The sequence below is a fragment of the Channa argus genome, chromosome 19 (assembly GCF_033026475.1).
Source record: "Channa argus isolate prfri chromosome 19, Channa argus male v1.0, whole genome shotgun sequence".
NCBI classification, from domain to species: Eukaryota; Metazoa; Chordata; class Actinopteri; order Anabantiformes; family Channidae; genus Channa; species Channa argus.
In genome coordinates this window covers 7708642-7724751 of record NC_090215.1, presented here as the reverse complement: position 1 = coordinate 7724751, position 16110 = coordinate 7708642, and the positions used below count along the sequence as shown (strand labels likewise).

General features: G+C 39.0%; 1 protein-coding gene across 1 annotated transcript; it reads left to right on the top strand.

Annotated features, from left to right (window-relative positions):
- The first annotated feature begins 843 nt into the window (after positions 1 to 843).
- rec8b (REC8 meiotic recombination protein b) lies at positions 844 to 15495 on the top strand. The gene is made up of 18 exons (XM_067486443.1): positions 844 to 994; positions 1163 to 1231; positions 1641 to 1783; positions 3338 to 3413; positions 3875 to 3992; positions 8177 to 8252; positions 8939 to 9006; positions 10150 to 10231; positions 10847 to 10913; positions 11178 to 11370; positions 11653 to 11787; positions 12443 to 12518; positions 13480 to 13664; positions 13854 to 13893; positions 14042 to 14117; positions 14195 to 14290; positions 14562 to 14665; positions 14973 to 15495. The coding sequence occupies exons 1-18, from the start codon at positions 939 to 941 to the stop codon at positions 15062 to 15064; spliced, it is 1752 nt and encodes a 583-aa protein (XP_067342544.1). The 5' UTR covers positions 844 to 938; the 3' UTR covers positions 15065 to 15495.
- The last annotated feature ends 615 nt before the right edge of the window (positions 15496 to 16110 follow it).

Here is a 16110-nt window from a genome sequence, read left to right as displayed (position 1 = left end):
CGCCCTCTTACCCGAGTAAAAATAGAAACTGCAATATGTGGGCTAACAAACAGCGATAAATTAAGAAAGAAAAATATTCTGCACATTTTTAAAAAGATAAAAAAACAAAAAACGTATTACAATCATACAAATCCCCTCATAGGAAAGGCTGTGATAGTATATTTTCTAATAATGTGTATTTGCAAAACTTTACATAAATAAGTATTTAAAAATAATTTTAAATGAATACTGTTTTTATATAAAATACACTGCCTCTTTCTTTCTATAAAACTTGCCATTTGAATTTATTACAAAAATAATTACTTTTATTAATTATATATATATATATATATATATATATATATATATAAAACTATTATTATTATTATTTATTTGCCTGCTTAGTTATATTGTATTATGTACTCACAATGTCAAACCGTGCTTTAAATTTGCGTGGGTGGAGCTGAATTTAGATACTTTTATATACCGGTAGTTGGTTTTACTTATAACAGTGTATATATATTTTCTTTTTTAAAAGACCAGTTTTCTAACAAGCATCACACTGGTGTATTCCTTGCAAGCATAAAGTAGCATGGAAATATCAAATCACATGAAAATGAAAATCATAAGGTTTTCAATTGTATCGATGTACAACACTGTAAAAAACTCTTATTTAAACGTACTTCCAAAATATAAAAAATAAAAATGTAAACCGTATTTGTACTTCTTTGTTAAGCTGTTTGACCACCATTTACCAACGGATGAGTTTTGCTATTTCCCTGTGTTCATAAACGCATCACAAACGTTTACGTTCAATGCCATGAATCTGAATTATCGGGCCAGTGTCACTTGAGGCGGGAAAAACTTTGTAAGGTTTTACTATTTTACTGTCACCAAAGATCATAAATCTTGACCTTTGTTTTGCTCACAGTTTTTGCTATATCTAGAAACGGTGAGAAATGTTTTACTATCCAAATGTCCTCCACCGCCATACTGGATGTTTTTCCACAATTTGGTGAGTTAGAAATAAACTAGTTAAATCTAGTTCGTTAGCTTATAGCAACAAAGCTAACAAGCCTGTAATGCTAGCTACAAGTAGCACAGTATCTTTCTGTACATAACAAAATACCCTGTGAGCTACAGCTTATCTGTAAAACTGATAATTGTGATTTTTTTTATTCAGGTTAGCAGCCACCAGAGGCATTAGGGTCACTCGCAAAGAGCTTCTCAAAGTCGATGTCAAGCGAACATGGTAAGAATAGCCACTGTGATAAGAAAAAATACCTTATGTTAGTGTTAGCAAATGCTAACGTTTGTGGTTTTGCTGAGATTAAAGATCAGACCAAAAGAAGACCAGAAAAATAACACTAAACATTAGCTTTTTCTTACCGTTTTCTAACTTTCCCAGGATTACTTCTACTCAATTCAGAAATACAGAAATGTTATTACTGTTTAGGATGCATGTTAAGGAGTTTCCCCTAGTCAGTGTGAAAAGATAAGTTAAAGAAGTGGTTTTAAAATCGTATTTCTCTGTATAGTCAGTATGCATTAATATTAAATAGACTTAATGTATATTTTTTGCAAGATCTAGTGTGACTTGATTGAGATAATATAACCAATAAAGTTGTATCTAATTATATCATTTTATTCAATTTTTACAGCAGGGACATTTTGGATTATGTGACAGCGCAAGTTCCCCCACCGCGACCCAACCTGCCAAGGCCTCGATTCTCTCTCTACCTGTCATCTCAGCTGCAGTATGGAGTAGTTATTGTCTACCATAGGCAGTGTGGCTTTCTGCTTGGTGAGAGAAACAGACAAATGTAGAAGTAGGGCTCTACATTATGCAAACACAGTATTTTATACTTTTCTGCATTATAAAAGAGAAGTTAAAACATAAAAAGGACTTATTAAAAGTTAGTGACTTTGAGAGGATGTGTAAAACATAAATATAAACAGAATGCCATAATTTGCAAATCTCATGGACCCATATCTGACAGCATAAGGAGCATCTGACAACTAATTAGGTTAATTTACAACAGGTCAGTAACATGACTGGGAATAAAAGGAGCATTTCAGAGAGGCAGAGCCTCTTGAATGTTTTACACATCGTCACAATTGTTTTTAAATTGGGGTTGTAAGATAAAACCTGTTTATGTGGTGGATGTCCTATTGTATAACTTATGTCTAAAATTAGGGAGGAGAGTGAGTTGGACTAAATCAAAGACACACATTTTTGGCAGTAATCAGGAGAATTTTCAGACCACATTTTCTGTTTGCATGTCCGCTGATGTAAGCTCAGGTAAAATGTGAAAATGTAAAACACAACAGACAAATCATATCTGTCATCTGGAAAATGTTGAAACTGAGCAATACTGTTTTTGGTGTAAACACGAAACAGAGCTGTCACCTCACATATCCATAATGCATGTTTCCTGAATTACCCTTTTAGCTACGATTTAGAAGACAATGTAGAGACGTGTTGAAGGCAATATCATCAAACTCAGTTTAAAAGCCTCTATTCATCTGGTCTTAAAATACACCCTGACAGTTATATTGCATCTGACAGATTTGCAATTATGCTGTTGTCAAGCACGATGAAAACAGTTAAATACAGTACAAGATGGTAAATGTTCTGCACTTATATAGCGCTTTTCTACCATTGGTTCTCAAAGCGCTTTACACTGCTTCTTATTCACCCATTCACACTCACACTCACACACCGATAGGGGCCAACACTCACCAGGAGCAACTAAGTTGGGGTTCAGTGTCTTGCTCAAGGACACTTCAACATGTGACTGGAGGAGCCAGGGATTGAACCAACAACTGTGAGATTGGTGGACAACCGCTCTACATTCCTGCGCCACTGTCGCAAGATACTCAGTTTGAGAAGCCAAGAAAACAGCTACTGTCTGTTGTCTGTAGTGGTTCTTGGATTCATTAACAGCATTTAATTCAATCTATTGGGAGAATAGAATAGATCCTCCCAAGGCTGTCACCATTAATTGTGTGAAGGTAATTTGTTTTTACCGACACTATTTTACCACTTTCTATTTTTAAAAATGTGATCCCAATATTTTTCTCCCACAGCTTGAACCTAGTCCAAAAAGATTCTGTCTTTCAAATAAACAGAAGTTTGTGCGTAAAAAGCTTTTTTATAAATTACTGTAAATACATCTCTGCTGAAAATACTATTTAACTACTAGTACACCTTGTTCATTCATTGCATTGGTAGAATTTTCATATAGCTTATGTGAGATATTTTCTACTTTTTTTTAGATGCATCTCACCTGCTTTTGTCCCTACAAGAAATAGTGCACCGCTAAGATGTGTGTGAAAACCATTTTCTGTTTTCCAGAGGAGGTTCAACAGATCATTGACCGACTGCTGCGTGCTAAAACATGCATACACATTGACATGGCTGAGACTGAAAGGTCTGCACAGACACATACACATGCATCAGATTGGTCATGCACAGTTGAAGAGTGTTTTGTATCATGAGGAATTGAAATTTTTAAGATAAACAGCACAGAGATTGTATGTGTTTGATGAATTCAAAGAAATTTAGTGAAATATTTATGAGCAAGATTCTTTTGAGAGATTGATGACTAAAAAGGAGAATGTGGTGTTTTTCTGAATGAGTGATAAACAAATACAGTTATTATCATGTATATGCATGTGTAAGTGTTTAATAAGCAATGCAACAGCTGTAATGTGCGAATTTCTGTGTCTGCAGGTGTAAGTCTTTCATACAATTTTCTCCAGTACAAAGCATTTTCACATATTCATGGGTCTAAGACATAGTGTTGTCTTCACTAAGACAGCAACTAACATGGATACAATTTTCCAATATTTTGGGTTCCAACATTCGTGTTGCTCCTTCTCTCCCTGACAGGCATGGCTTGGATGTGCCTAACAGCCTTTACATGATGGAGTTGGCTGGGGGAGCTCAGGACCCCTTTTTTGGTCTCATGAAATCACACCAACTCCCTAGTCCATATAAGATAAACCAGGTACAGTTTAAGATACAGTATATGGAGATATAAGTGCAGCCATATATTGTACATGCTGGTGTGGCCCTGGAACATGCTAAGAAGTCTATACAGCCGTGTAAACCAATGTAGTATGTTTACTATGGAGTAAACATGACTTAAAAGACTCAATATTAAATAGATATGAAAAAATTGTTTTTTACATTATTTAATACATCTTTAACTGCAATATGAGTTAGATGGACTGCAGGTTTCAATGGAAAATATTCTCTCATATGAAGTATTGAAGTCTAGTGAATTGTCGAGTCAAGGCCTCTTATGTAAAACGACTTGTGATCGTCTCTTACATCAATGCTTTAACAGATGAAAATAAATCATAGAATAAAATTTCATAGCTCAAGCATAAAGCTGATCACATAAACCACATATGCTCTGTTGGTACAAGTGATAGTTTCCAACCATGGGTACAGAGCCAACAATAGAATCTACAGTATAGAGCTGTGCCTATTGAAAGCTTTGTATAATAAGTCATCTCCACACAGCCACAAACATTGGTCTGATAAAATATAAATACAAAGATACACCATTTCCTTCTACGGGGGAGTTGCCTACCTACACAGACATATGTATGACATCCCTTTATACTCTAGGTACCGCTACGTAACGTCAGGACAAAAACATGTATATATTGGATTGGGAACATTATGTAATTTAAAAGATGACTAACCCAAGAGCAGCTTCCAGATTGCAAATAAGAATCTTCTTCTTTTCCTTTCGGCTGCTCCCTTTCAGGGGTCGCCACAGCGAATCATGTGCCTCCATCTAACTCTGTCCTCTGCATCCTCTTCACTCACACCAACTAACTTCATGTCCTCCCTCACTACATCCATAAATCTCCTCTTTGGTCTTCCTCTAGACCTCCTGCCTGGCAGCTCCAACCTCAGCATCCTTCTACCGATATATTCACAGTTTCTCCTCTGAACATGTCCAAACCACCTCAATCTGGCCTCTCTGACTTTATCTCCAAAACATCTAACATGAGCTGTCCCTCTGATGTACTCATTCCTGATCCTGTCCATCCTCGTCACTCCCAAAGAGAACCTCAACATCTTAAGCTCTGCAACCTCCAGCTCTGCCTCCTGTCTTTTCTTCAGTGCAACAGTCTCTAAGCCGAACAACATTGCTGGTCTCACCACCGTCTTGAACACCTTTCCTTTCATTCTCGCTGATACTCTTTTATCACACAACACACCTGACACTTTTCTCCACCCGTTCCAACCTGCCTGCACTCGCCTCTTCACCTCTTTTCCACACTCACCGTTGCTCTGAACCGTTGACCCTAAATACTTAAAGTCCTGCACCTTCTTCACCTCTGCTCCCTGTAACCTCACCGTTCCACCTGGGTCCCTCTCATTGACACACATGTATTCTGTCTTGCTGCGGCAAAGCTTCATTCCTCTGTTTTCCAGAGCAGACCTCCACTTCTCTAGATTTTCCTCCACCTGCTCCCTGCTCTCACTACAAATAACAATGTCATCTGCAAACATCATAGTCCAGGGAGATTCTTGTCTAACCTCATCTGTCAGTCTGTCCATCACCAGAGCAAACAAGAAGGGGCTCAAAGCCGATCCTTGATGCAGACCCACCTCCACCTTGAACTCCTCTGTCACACCTACAGCACACCTCACCACTGTCTTACAGCTCTCATACATGTCCTGCACCACTCTAACATACTTCTCTGCCACTCCAGACGTCCTCATACAATACCACAGCTCCTCTCTCGGCACCCTGTCATACGCTTTTTCTAAATCTACGAAGACACAATGCAACTCCCTATGACCCTCTCTGTACTTCTCCATCAGCGTCCTCAAAGCAAATACTGCATCTGTTGTACTCTTTCTAGGCATGAAACCATATTGCTGCTCACAAATGTTCACCTCTGCCCTTAGCCGAGCTTCCACTACTCTTTCCCACAACTTCATTGTGTGACTCATCAGCTTTATTCCTCTGTAGTTGCCACAGCTCTGCGCATCTCCCTTGTTCTTAAAAATTGGTACCAGTACACTTTTCCTCCAGTCCTCTGGCATCCTCTCACTCTCCAAGATCTTGTTAAACAAACTAGTCAAAAACTCTACTGCCACCTCTCCTAGACACTTCCATACCTCCACAGGTATGTCATCAGGACCAACTGCCTTTCCACTCTTCATCCTCTTCAATGTCCTCCTCACTTCACTCTTACTAATCTTTGCTACTTCCTGCTTCACAACAGTCACCTCTTCTACTCTTCGTTCCCTTTCATTTTCCTCGTTCATCAACTCTTCAAAGTACTCCTTCCATCTTCCCATCACACTACTGGCACCTGTCAATACATTTCCATCCTTATCTTTAATCACACTAACCTGCTGCACATCCTTTCCATCTCTATCTCTTTGTCTGGCCAACCTGTACAAATCCACCTCTCCCTCTTTAGTGTCCAACCTAGCATACAAGTCCTCATATGCTCTTTGTTTGGCCTTTGCCACCTCTATCTTCACCTTACGCTGTATCTCCCTGTACTCCTGTCTACTCTCTTCAGTCCTCTCAGTGTCCCACTTCTTCTTAGCTAACCTCTTTCTCTGTATACACTCCTGAACTGCCTCGTTCCACCACCAAGTCTCCTTGTCCGCTTTCCTCTTTCCAGATGACACACCGAGTACCCTCCTACCTGTCTCCCTGATCAAATTAGCTGTAGTAGTCCAGTCATCTGGAAGCACCTCCAAACCACCCAGTCTGTCTCAGCTCCTCCCTGAAAACTAAACGACATTCTTCCTTTTTCAACTTCCACCACTTCGTCCTCTGCTCTGCCTTAGTCCTCCTTATCTTCCTCACCACCAGCATCATTTTGCACACCACCATCCTGTGTTGTCTGGCTACACTCTCCCCTACCAATGCTTTACAGTCACTGATCTCTTTCAGATTACAACGTCTACATAAGATGTAGTCTACCTGAGTGCTTCTCCCTCCGCTCTTGTACGTCACCCTATGTTCCTGCCTCTTCTGAAAGAAAGTGTTTACTACAGCCATTTCCATTCTCTTTGCAAAGTCAACCACCATCTGACCTTCTGCGTTCCTGTCCTGAACACCAAACCTGCCCATAACAGTCTCATCACCTCTGTTCCCTTCACCTACATGCCCATTGAAATCTGCACCAATGACAACTCTCTCACCTCTGGGGATGCTCTGCATCACTTCATCTAACTCACTCCAGAATTTCTCCTTCTCTTCTAACTCACATCCTACCTGTGGGGCATAACCACTCACAACATTGAACATCACCCCTTCAACTTCCAGCTTCAGGCTCATCAACCTGTCTGATACTCTTTTCACCTCTAGAACATTCCTCACAAAATCCTCTTTCAATATAACTCCTACTCCATTTCTCTTCCTATCTGACCCATGGTAAAACAACTTGAACCCTGCTCCTAAGCTTCTAGCCTTGCTACCTTTCCACCTGGTCTCCTGGACACACAGTATGTCCACCTTCCTTCTCTGCATCATGTCGATCAACTCCCTAGCCTTCCCTGTCATAGTACCAACATTCAAAGTCCCTACTGTCAGTCCTACATTCTTAGCTTTCCTCTTCTCTCTCTGCCTACGAACACACCTTCCTCCTCTTCTTCTTCGTCTTCGTCCAACAGTAGTCCAATTTCCACCGGTACCCTGTAGGTCAACAGCACCGGTGGCGGTCGTTGTTAACCCGGGCCCCGACCGATCCGGTATGGAAGCCTTTGTCACGATTCGCATGTTTGATTTGGCATGTGTTTTACGTCGGATGCCCTTCCTGCCACAACCCTCTGCATTTATCCAGACTTGGGACTGGCACAAGAAGACACTGGCTTGTGCCCCCTTGCGGTTGCATTAGATTGCAAATAAGAATAAGCTGTATATTTAGATTCTGTGTAGTGTTTCAGAATTATACACATTAGGAAGGTAATCAAGTATAAGAAAGGACATATGTCGCCCATATGACCCATATGGTTTACCACAGAGGGCTGCTAAACCACCACAGAGGCACAAAACATTACTTTAACAAGTAATCATGGTCAAAGATGTTTTGGCCATGGGAAGTCGTTGTCAGGCTCATCCAACAAATAAAACAAATGTGTTTTTCTCTTTCTATCTTCTAATGTAATGTTGCATACAACACTTGCAATGCTTGTTTCTAGGCAGACTTTGCCATTGAAGAGGTGGGTTCACAGCACTCCCTGGTGCCCAGTGCCCATGTCACAGTTGTCAGAGATGGTAAGAATGATATTTTAACATTTATTGGACTGTAGTTGTGTTCTGTTTCAGAGACATCTGCCTTTCAGGGGTACACTTTAACAACCAACCATCTAATAATATGTTCACCCATTTCAATTACATGGTTTGTTTTTGTGCTTATGACCCCAAATCTAGTATTAAGTGCTCACCTGAGACTATGAGCAGAAACTCACAAAATCCCAAGTCCGTAAAGACTTGTTTAGGAGGATATGCAGGTTTAGCCTACAGTCCACTAAAGGCTAAACCTTCCCAGGTGATATAAAAGGCCATGCATGAAATGAAACACAACTTAGTATATTACAATGTTAATACAATTCATTAAGGGTTCTTGCTCCTTCCAACTTTCACTGTTTTAATAAGGCATTAATATGATTATGATTTGTAGTAGTGGTTGTAGTAACAGTACTGTGTACATGTTTCTGGTCAGAGTAACCTATCTTTAGGGGTTTTATTGGCTTACATACCCTACACTTGCAATTACCTATCTTGTTAGGAAATATTTAAATAAATACTCATCAGCAGTTAATCCAATTTAAATCTAATTGTATCAATTGCATCAGTCTCAGTTCAGGCCCACTTTTATGGTCTGACAGTTAATCTCCCTAAAGCTAGAAACATGTAACTAACATGCCTGGTTTTCTAATCCTTGTCCTGTGTCAATCCAGGTTTCAGCTCACCCCCAACTGCCATCACCCTTACAGAGAAGGAACAGCTTGTGATCGCCACTGCTGAGGTACAGTGTCTGTCAAAGACAAGGGACAGTCCTTATTTTTAGGTACAGCAGTTGTCTTAGTGAATCATAGAGGTGGAACATGCACACAACATCTTTAGTTAAGGTCTTTGTTACAAGTACCTGCTTACTTGTTTGCAGCATGCTGTGTGATCAGAAAACAGCATTAGATTTATTAGGGATGTGCATAAAGAATTAATTAATTTGATTAACAATTACAATACGCTAATACCAATTCACTGTAGTCAAATATTAAATATAAATACTATAGTATAATGAGCCATTTACTTTTTATTTCATAGAGAAAGTGGTAGGTGGGATGTATCCCAGAAAAAAATAGTGAAGTGTGTTTATTTTACTCAGTTGAACAAAACTGATTTTTGTCATAAAAAATGCAGCTGCGGATAGTAGGTCTGATTCCAGCAGTATCCTTCACACACTGCTGGCTTTTTTTTTAACAAATATTATGTGGAGGTCACACTAGTTTCTAGAGACTGATTATGCTTCTCTTGAAGGTTAAAGCTTATTTTCATTTCACCACATATGTTGACAGACCCCAAATGTAGCTCATCATAAACATTCCACAGTCTTAGGGGAAAGAGTAAGCACTTTTATATTAACCAAGTTGGATGGAAACAAGGTCCAGTCTTGTTATCTCTTGTGGCAAACTTTGAAATTTTGGTGGAATTATAACAGCACAGTCGAAAAATGTACATGATTGTGCTTCTTCCATTTGGGTGTCCTTCTTGTATGTCACTGATGTTGCTGTGCAGCTCACGCAAGTAGAGTGCTAATTCGATTTTAGCAGCAATGAACCCCATTTGCAATACGAAAAAAAGACGCGTTATAAGTTTATAAAGTCCATTTTGGCTTGATAGGATCTGACCTAATTACATCAGCCTGCACTCACTTTGTTTACAGAGATAGTTGACTCACTTTTCTGTTGTCCTCACTTCTCTGCCATTAGGTTTATTTTTGTTTTGCTTGCAAGAATTTAGTAATGTTTTTATTTATAATTCAGTCTTGGTCTCATTTCACTTATTATTTACCACTATGAACACTTAACAGAATAAACCTTATTGCCTTTTGTCTATATCCTATAATTTTGTCCTATTCTGACTTTTGTGTCTCACTCCTTTATGTCAGTGTTTTGAGGGAGATGACCTTCCTGAAACCACAGCCAGAGAGATTGACTTGTTGATGGATGAACCAGACCAGTTCTGTAGAGGTTGTGGGTTTCTGTTCAAAAACATTCAGTAGTGCATATGATGAGCACTGCATATACACTCACTGGCCACTTTATCATGTACACTTGTACAATCAAATGCAATCCAATACAGCCACTCTGCCACGACTTCGACTTTTACAATTTATAATAACTTTTACAAGTTATAATTTCCCAGTTTATAAATTAAACTGTCAAAAAAGGGATAATTGTACTCTATTTATTAGTGAGGTCAAAGTGTTTGGTGGAGTCGTACTGGAATGTATTTGAAGAAGAGGTGGGTCTGGCCACCTCATTAATTTAAATTTTAAAAACTGAGAAAAATAACATTGTAAAAGTAGAAGTCATGGCAGAGCTGCTGTATTGAATTGCACTAATTTCATACTGTATGTTTGCAATCATTTTACAGACCTGTGAGGTGTCATTGTCAGCATATTAGTCACACAGTGATTCATCTGTGATATATCTGCATTAGATCAGTCAGCCAAGTCAAATGTATTGTGTAAGAATATTACCTTGGAAGTTACAAATATGGGGAGAATGTTTTTACTTAATTATATTTACCTGTTATGTATGTCACATTGTTTCTCCGCCTTACATTCAATGTGCACTGAACAGAAGTGGAGGAGATGCAGACTGGTGAGAGGATAAGGGAATGTGAAGGAGCCATGTCCTCTATTGACCAGTGAGTCTTTTATTTCCAACCTACAAAAGACTGTTTGTCCTTCAGTATAGTCAGTCACTACTAATGTATTGGTTGTATTACTAGTTTGCGTCTGTTCCATTGAATTCATCAGTCACAGGGTGTTTACAAAAGAACAGGAATCTTGAGTTTAGACTTTAAACAGGTAACTGAATATATTTAGTCAGTGTATATTTAGCTCAACCTGTGACAACAAACATTGCAGATTTTGTGTTTTCCCTTAAGTGTTTGTGTTATTGTTTCCAGACTAAAGGAGACAGTTCTTGGAGTGGAGCGAGACAGTGTGTGGCTACTGGACAAGGAGTCAGGTCAGTCCATGGAGGTTCCTCAGGCATCTGTTGCTCTAGAGATGACTCCGCTGCAGGTCAACATGCCAAGTCCCCCCTCTGGGGCATCTGAGAAAGAGGGAGACCAAATGACAGAAAATCCCTATGAAGAGGTGAAACATGGGGGATTCTGTGCCATTATATAACCTTTGTCACCTGGTGTCCAAATTCCAACATGTAGGAAACAGTGAGATTCTTTTGCCCTTATGACTGTTGTCACCAATGTAAATTTACATTCCACAAAGTGACTCATGAACTGCACTTTCAGTTTTGGAAACAAGTTATGGAAAGATTACGGGTGTGTCAAACATGAGTCATAATTCACAGTATGTGTAGCTAAGACTTCCTTTAATGTGGATCTGTAATAGATTTTTTTTTTATCATTCTGCCATCAGGTAGTTGTTCCTCCTGTTAGGAAGCCTGGTGGAGGTCGCAGACGTCAGCTGGTCTTCGCAGACCCTCAGATGCAGTTGTCTAACAGAACAATAAAGAAACAGATTGGAAACCCACTGGTGGAGACACAAGACCTGGTAATTAAACCAAACAGTTTGGTCGCTAATTCTCACAACTTGCCATCTAAAGTAGATTCAATGACTTCAAAGCAAAGTGTGTAATATTAGAATATTTCAGTCAAGTTAACTGAGGTTTAGAACCTTTCATGTTTCATTTGCACCACATGAACCACATTGATATTCTACTTTATACCCTACCAACACACAGTTTATAGAATTATTTTGATTTTTTCACCCCTCTCTTAACACACATAAGAGCAAAGTAAAACTTCTTCTTAAATCTAATATCATGGCTTGAACACACACACATACACACTCTTACAGATGAAGGGCACCAAAGGTTCACTGCCACTGGTCAATAGTATTTTCACTCTTCTGTAATCAAAGCCTTGCCATCAAAGTGTCTATTCACTAGAGTGTTAGTTAATTACACTGCAACTCTCCAGTCATCTTCCTAGTCTCAAAGCCCACTGCAACAGTGCTCATTGATTTTTCTTCCTTTATTCTTTCATCGCTCCTCTCTTCATTTATTCCTTGCGCCTATATTTAATTTCCTTTGAGACACCAACTTTGGCTTTTACCCTTGTTCTCTCTGTCTGCCTATCTTCGTTGTGTAGTCTAAAAAAATGCACAAACTGCACCCTCAAAGCTAATATTCTCTCCTTCCTCTCAGATGGAGGCGTTGCTACACTTGCCAGAGTTGACCAAGCGAGCCACTCCTCGCCAGCTCTTCAGCACCCCATGTGGATGTGAGAAGCAAGTGCTATACTGGATACTTAAACTTGATACACATCCCTGACCCTCAGCTAAAGAAATAAAATTAATACTATTTTTAAGGTTTTGACAATGCAGTGAACTCAAATCCCACGCCCCCAGATAAAAAAGCCCAGATAAAAAAAAAAATGGGAGGGTTGTTGCAGGAAGGGCATCTGACTTAAATCTCACGCCAAATCAACGTGCGGAACACGTTCCGCTGTGTCGACCCCTGAAGGGACAAGCCGATAGCGGTTGATGTGGTGAACTCCAATATTAGCTTAAGCGGTTTAGTGTGGAGAGTTGTTTGGAGTGTGTGGGTACTGGTAAATACTAAAACATACTGTTTAATCTTCTTTTTGTCATGGATCTAACTCAACAAAACACAAGTTACTCAGAGTTTTCTCACTTGATGAGCCTGTGGACTTCGTCCATAAATGGAGTTTTACCATAATTCACACAGAGAAGTTGCTAATTAGTGGTTACTGGTGAGATTACTGGAATTTTCCAGCAAGCCTGTAGGATTACTGTCACTTTATCTGAGTAAAATATACAATATAATATAATATATAAGACTGTGTCATGCTGCCAACAATGCTCTTGGCTTGGGTGAGGCCAGGGTTCAAGAACACTTAAGGTAAAGAGTGGAAATGTCAGGTGCAAGTGTTAGATCTTCAAAACTGTAAGGCAATAAATGTACTGAGATAACTAAATCCATGTTTTAGTGATCCAAACTATAAATCCATATATTTTATCTTACAGAAAGTTAATCTGTAAGTCTTTGTAGCGCCCATAGAGTATCATAAACTTTGTGGATGTTCTCTAATCCATAGCAATTTTGTAGTCCCTCTGACACTTTTTTATTAGTATTGACTCTTCTACAACCTGTAAGTAGCACTGGCTCATCAGCTCTGTAATGAAAAAAATGACAAGTCTGTCCTATGACCCCCTCCCTAGCCCTCCTCCATCCTGACCTCCAGTCACTATGGGAACAATCTGCCTTGATCACCTCTCTGCCTGAATGTGGACAAAATCAGAGAGGATATGAAGAAGAGGAGGAGAAGCAGGTGAAAGGGGACTCTGAGCAGGACAAAGAAATACAGAGGACAAAGAGGAGGAGGGGGCACTCAGGCATGAATGAGGTGGGTGTGAAGGTTATTTGAGGGGAGTGGACTAAATATGAAAAGTGTAAAACTGTTTTTTATAGAAGGGTTATCCACTGTCAAACTGCACTGCAGTCAGTCTGACAGCTAAATGTGTTCAGTTCAACGGTGAAACAAACATTATAAACCTTGTTACTGTGTCCTGAAAACCTGCCCCTCTGTCCTCAGATGTCTAGTGAGTCAGGACTGCAACCTCCAGATGTCTCATGTAGGAATTATTCTTCTCTATTTCAGACCTATTAGCTTAGTTTTTTTTACATAATGTTTTTGTTTGTTTAGCAGCCCATTAAAAATAGAATATGTTTATAGCTACCAGCTACTGATTGTGTGTTTCTATATGTGGTGTGTGTAAAAAGCTGTATTAGATGTCATCCTGGACATGTCCAAAGGAGACAAATCTGGAAGTGATGCAATCACTCCAGTCAGCAGATGGTGAGTCTCAGAGGGACAAATGGACAGCTCTTTGGATAAAGCAACTGAAGATTCAGTGTGTGTGTGTGTTTGTGTAGGTCTCCACAGGAGGAGACCCCTCCACCAATGGAGCCTATCGCAGAGGAAAACATTGAGATGCCCAAGGCTCAGACAGAAAGTTGGGACATGTTGAGGTGCTTCAAATTACAATACACACACTGTGAACACAAGCAAACCCTCATAAACGCACACATAATGCAGGAAAACTGTGTTTAGAGTTTCTCTGTACGGACTACGGAGTTATATATTTTTTCCCTGCAATATTATTCTATAATCTTGGGGTTTTTTTTTTTTTTTGGAATTTTTAATGTACACACTTTGTATCATCAATAAAAGCATTGGGCAAAATCTGAATATTAAATGTCATGATTCGTTGGGAAAACTAAAGCTATTGTGTTTTTTCAGCTGGATCTCCTCCAGTCTGCAGTTTGGCGATGTCACCTTTAGTTCTCTGCTGCCCCCGGAGGTCGACCGCACCACTGCAGCTCACACATTTTTAAAACTGCTGGGTGAGAGTTCCAATGTTCCTCTTCTGTTGATCCCTAACGACACATATGAACAAAGAATGACCTTCTTGGCCATGTTTGATCAATGATAATGACCCTCATTTAGCAGGAATTTATCCCCTACCACTGCACTACTTTGGAAATTTAAAAATTCAATGTAGGTGTGAAGTAATGATAGATTTTTACAATTTTTCATCAGTGTCATCTAATTTCTCCAAGCTGCCATTTCATGGAAGTACAGATACAGTGTTTGTTTAGTGATCTTTATTCAGTGGAACAATGAGATTAATTTATGATTTCTCCTCCTCAGAGCTGCTGTCTGCTAAACAGGTGACTGTATGTCAGACTGAACCCTACAGTAATATGACCATAAAACAGGCAACACTGACGATGACTGCCTGAACACACACACACACACACACACACACACACACACACACCTAAGTAGATTAGCTAAGGTTCCAGTTATTTAGTTAAAATTATTTTTTGTGTTCTGTGCCCACACCCTCAGGATAATAACTTTTATCCTTTGACTTTTTAGTAACCTGACATCATTAATCCTGCCTCTATAAGTTTATTTTTTTTAAACTAGTATCAAATGTTTTTTTATGAATTTTGAAATCAATGAGGATGTAATGTAGAGCTGTATTAAGGAGTTTATTCTAGTTCTAATTTGTAAATGTGGTCATATTTTTTAAATTGAGTTTTTTGGTGTTACATAACTTCATACGATTATTGGGGGAAGATGAAGAAGACTTTTTATACCATTTATATATTCTATGTGACATGTTATCACCTTTGATATCTACTGTGATGTTTTAAGAAAATGTTATTTACTCAGTGGTACTATATCTTCAGTTAATTATTTTGCTGTATTACTGTAACTACAATATATATATATACAGTCAAAATTCGTAGTTAACTGATTGTTTCTGATGTTAAGTGATTCTTATTATAAATCCTATAATAGTAACACAGAGTGTAACTTGAATTTGGTTGTTGTGGGCTTTAAAGCATCAGAGAAAAATTTCACCAGTCCATAATTCCAAGCTTGTAACTCAACAAAATATAAACATGAATGAATGAATGAATGAATGAATATGTGTTTTGACAGCATTGTGCCTTGTTGGCAGAAAACTCTAGCCTGACCTCATACCAAGATTTCCACAAAATTAAAGTGTTTGCTAGTTATACATGCTGTTGCTGTGTGAATGTGTACGTAGGACCAAATATATTTGGCACCTTGCTGCAGTGCTGCAGTCAGAGCAGGAATAATAATTTTGTGGATTCTTCTTGTGATGCATTTATTTGGTGGGCATTTCGGGTGAGGAACACATTTTTCTGAAGGGCTGCAGCCCTGGTTCTTTTCCAAGTATCCCTTCCCTACCTACTGCTCTTCCACCTTCTTATTGACTAAACACACCTGATTCAGTGATCAGCAGTGGGCA

Coding starts and splice junctions, on each gene's coding strand:
- rec8b (XM_067486443.1), top strand. CDS start 939: ATGTTTTACTATCCAAATGTCCTCCACCGCCATACTGGATGTTTTTCC. Junction 1,784..3,337: donor GCAGTGTGGCTTTCTGCTTG/GTGAGAGAAACA, acceptor TCTGTTTTCCAG/AGGAGGTTCAACAGATCATT. Junction 3,414..3,874: donor GACATGGCTGAGACTGAAAG/GTCTGCACAGAC, acceptor TCTCCCTGACAG/GCATGGCTTGGATGTGCCTA.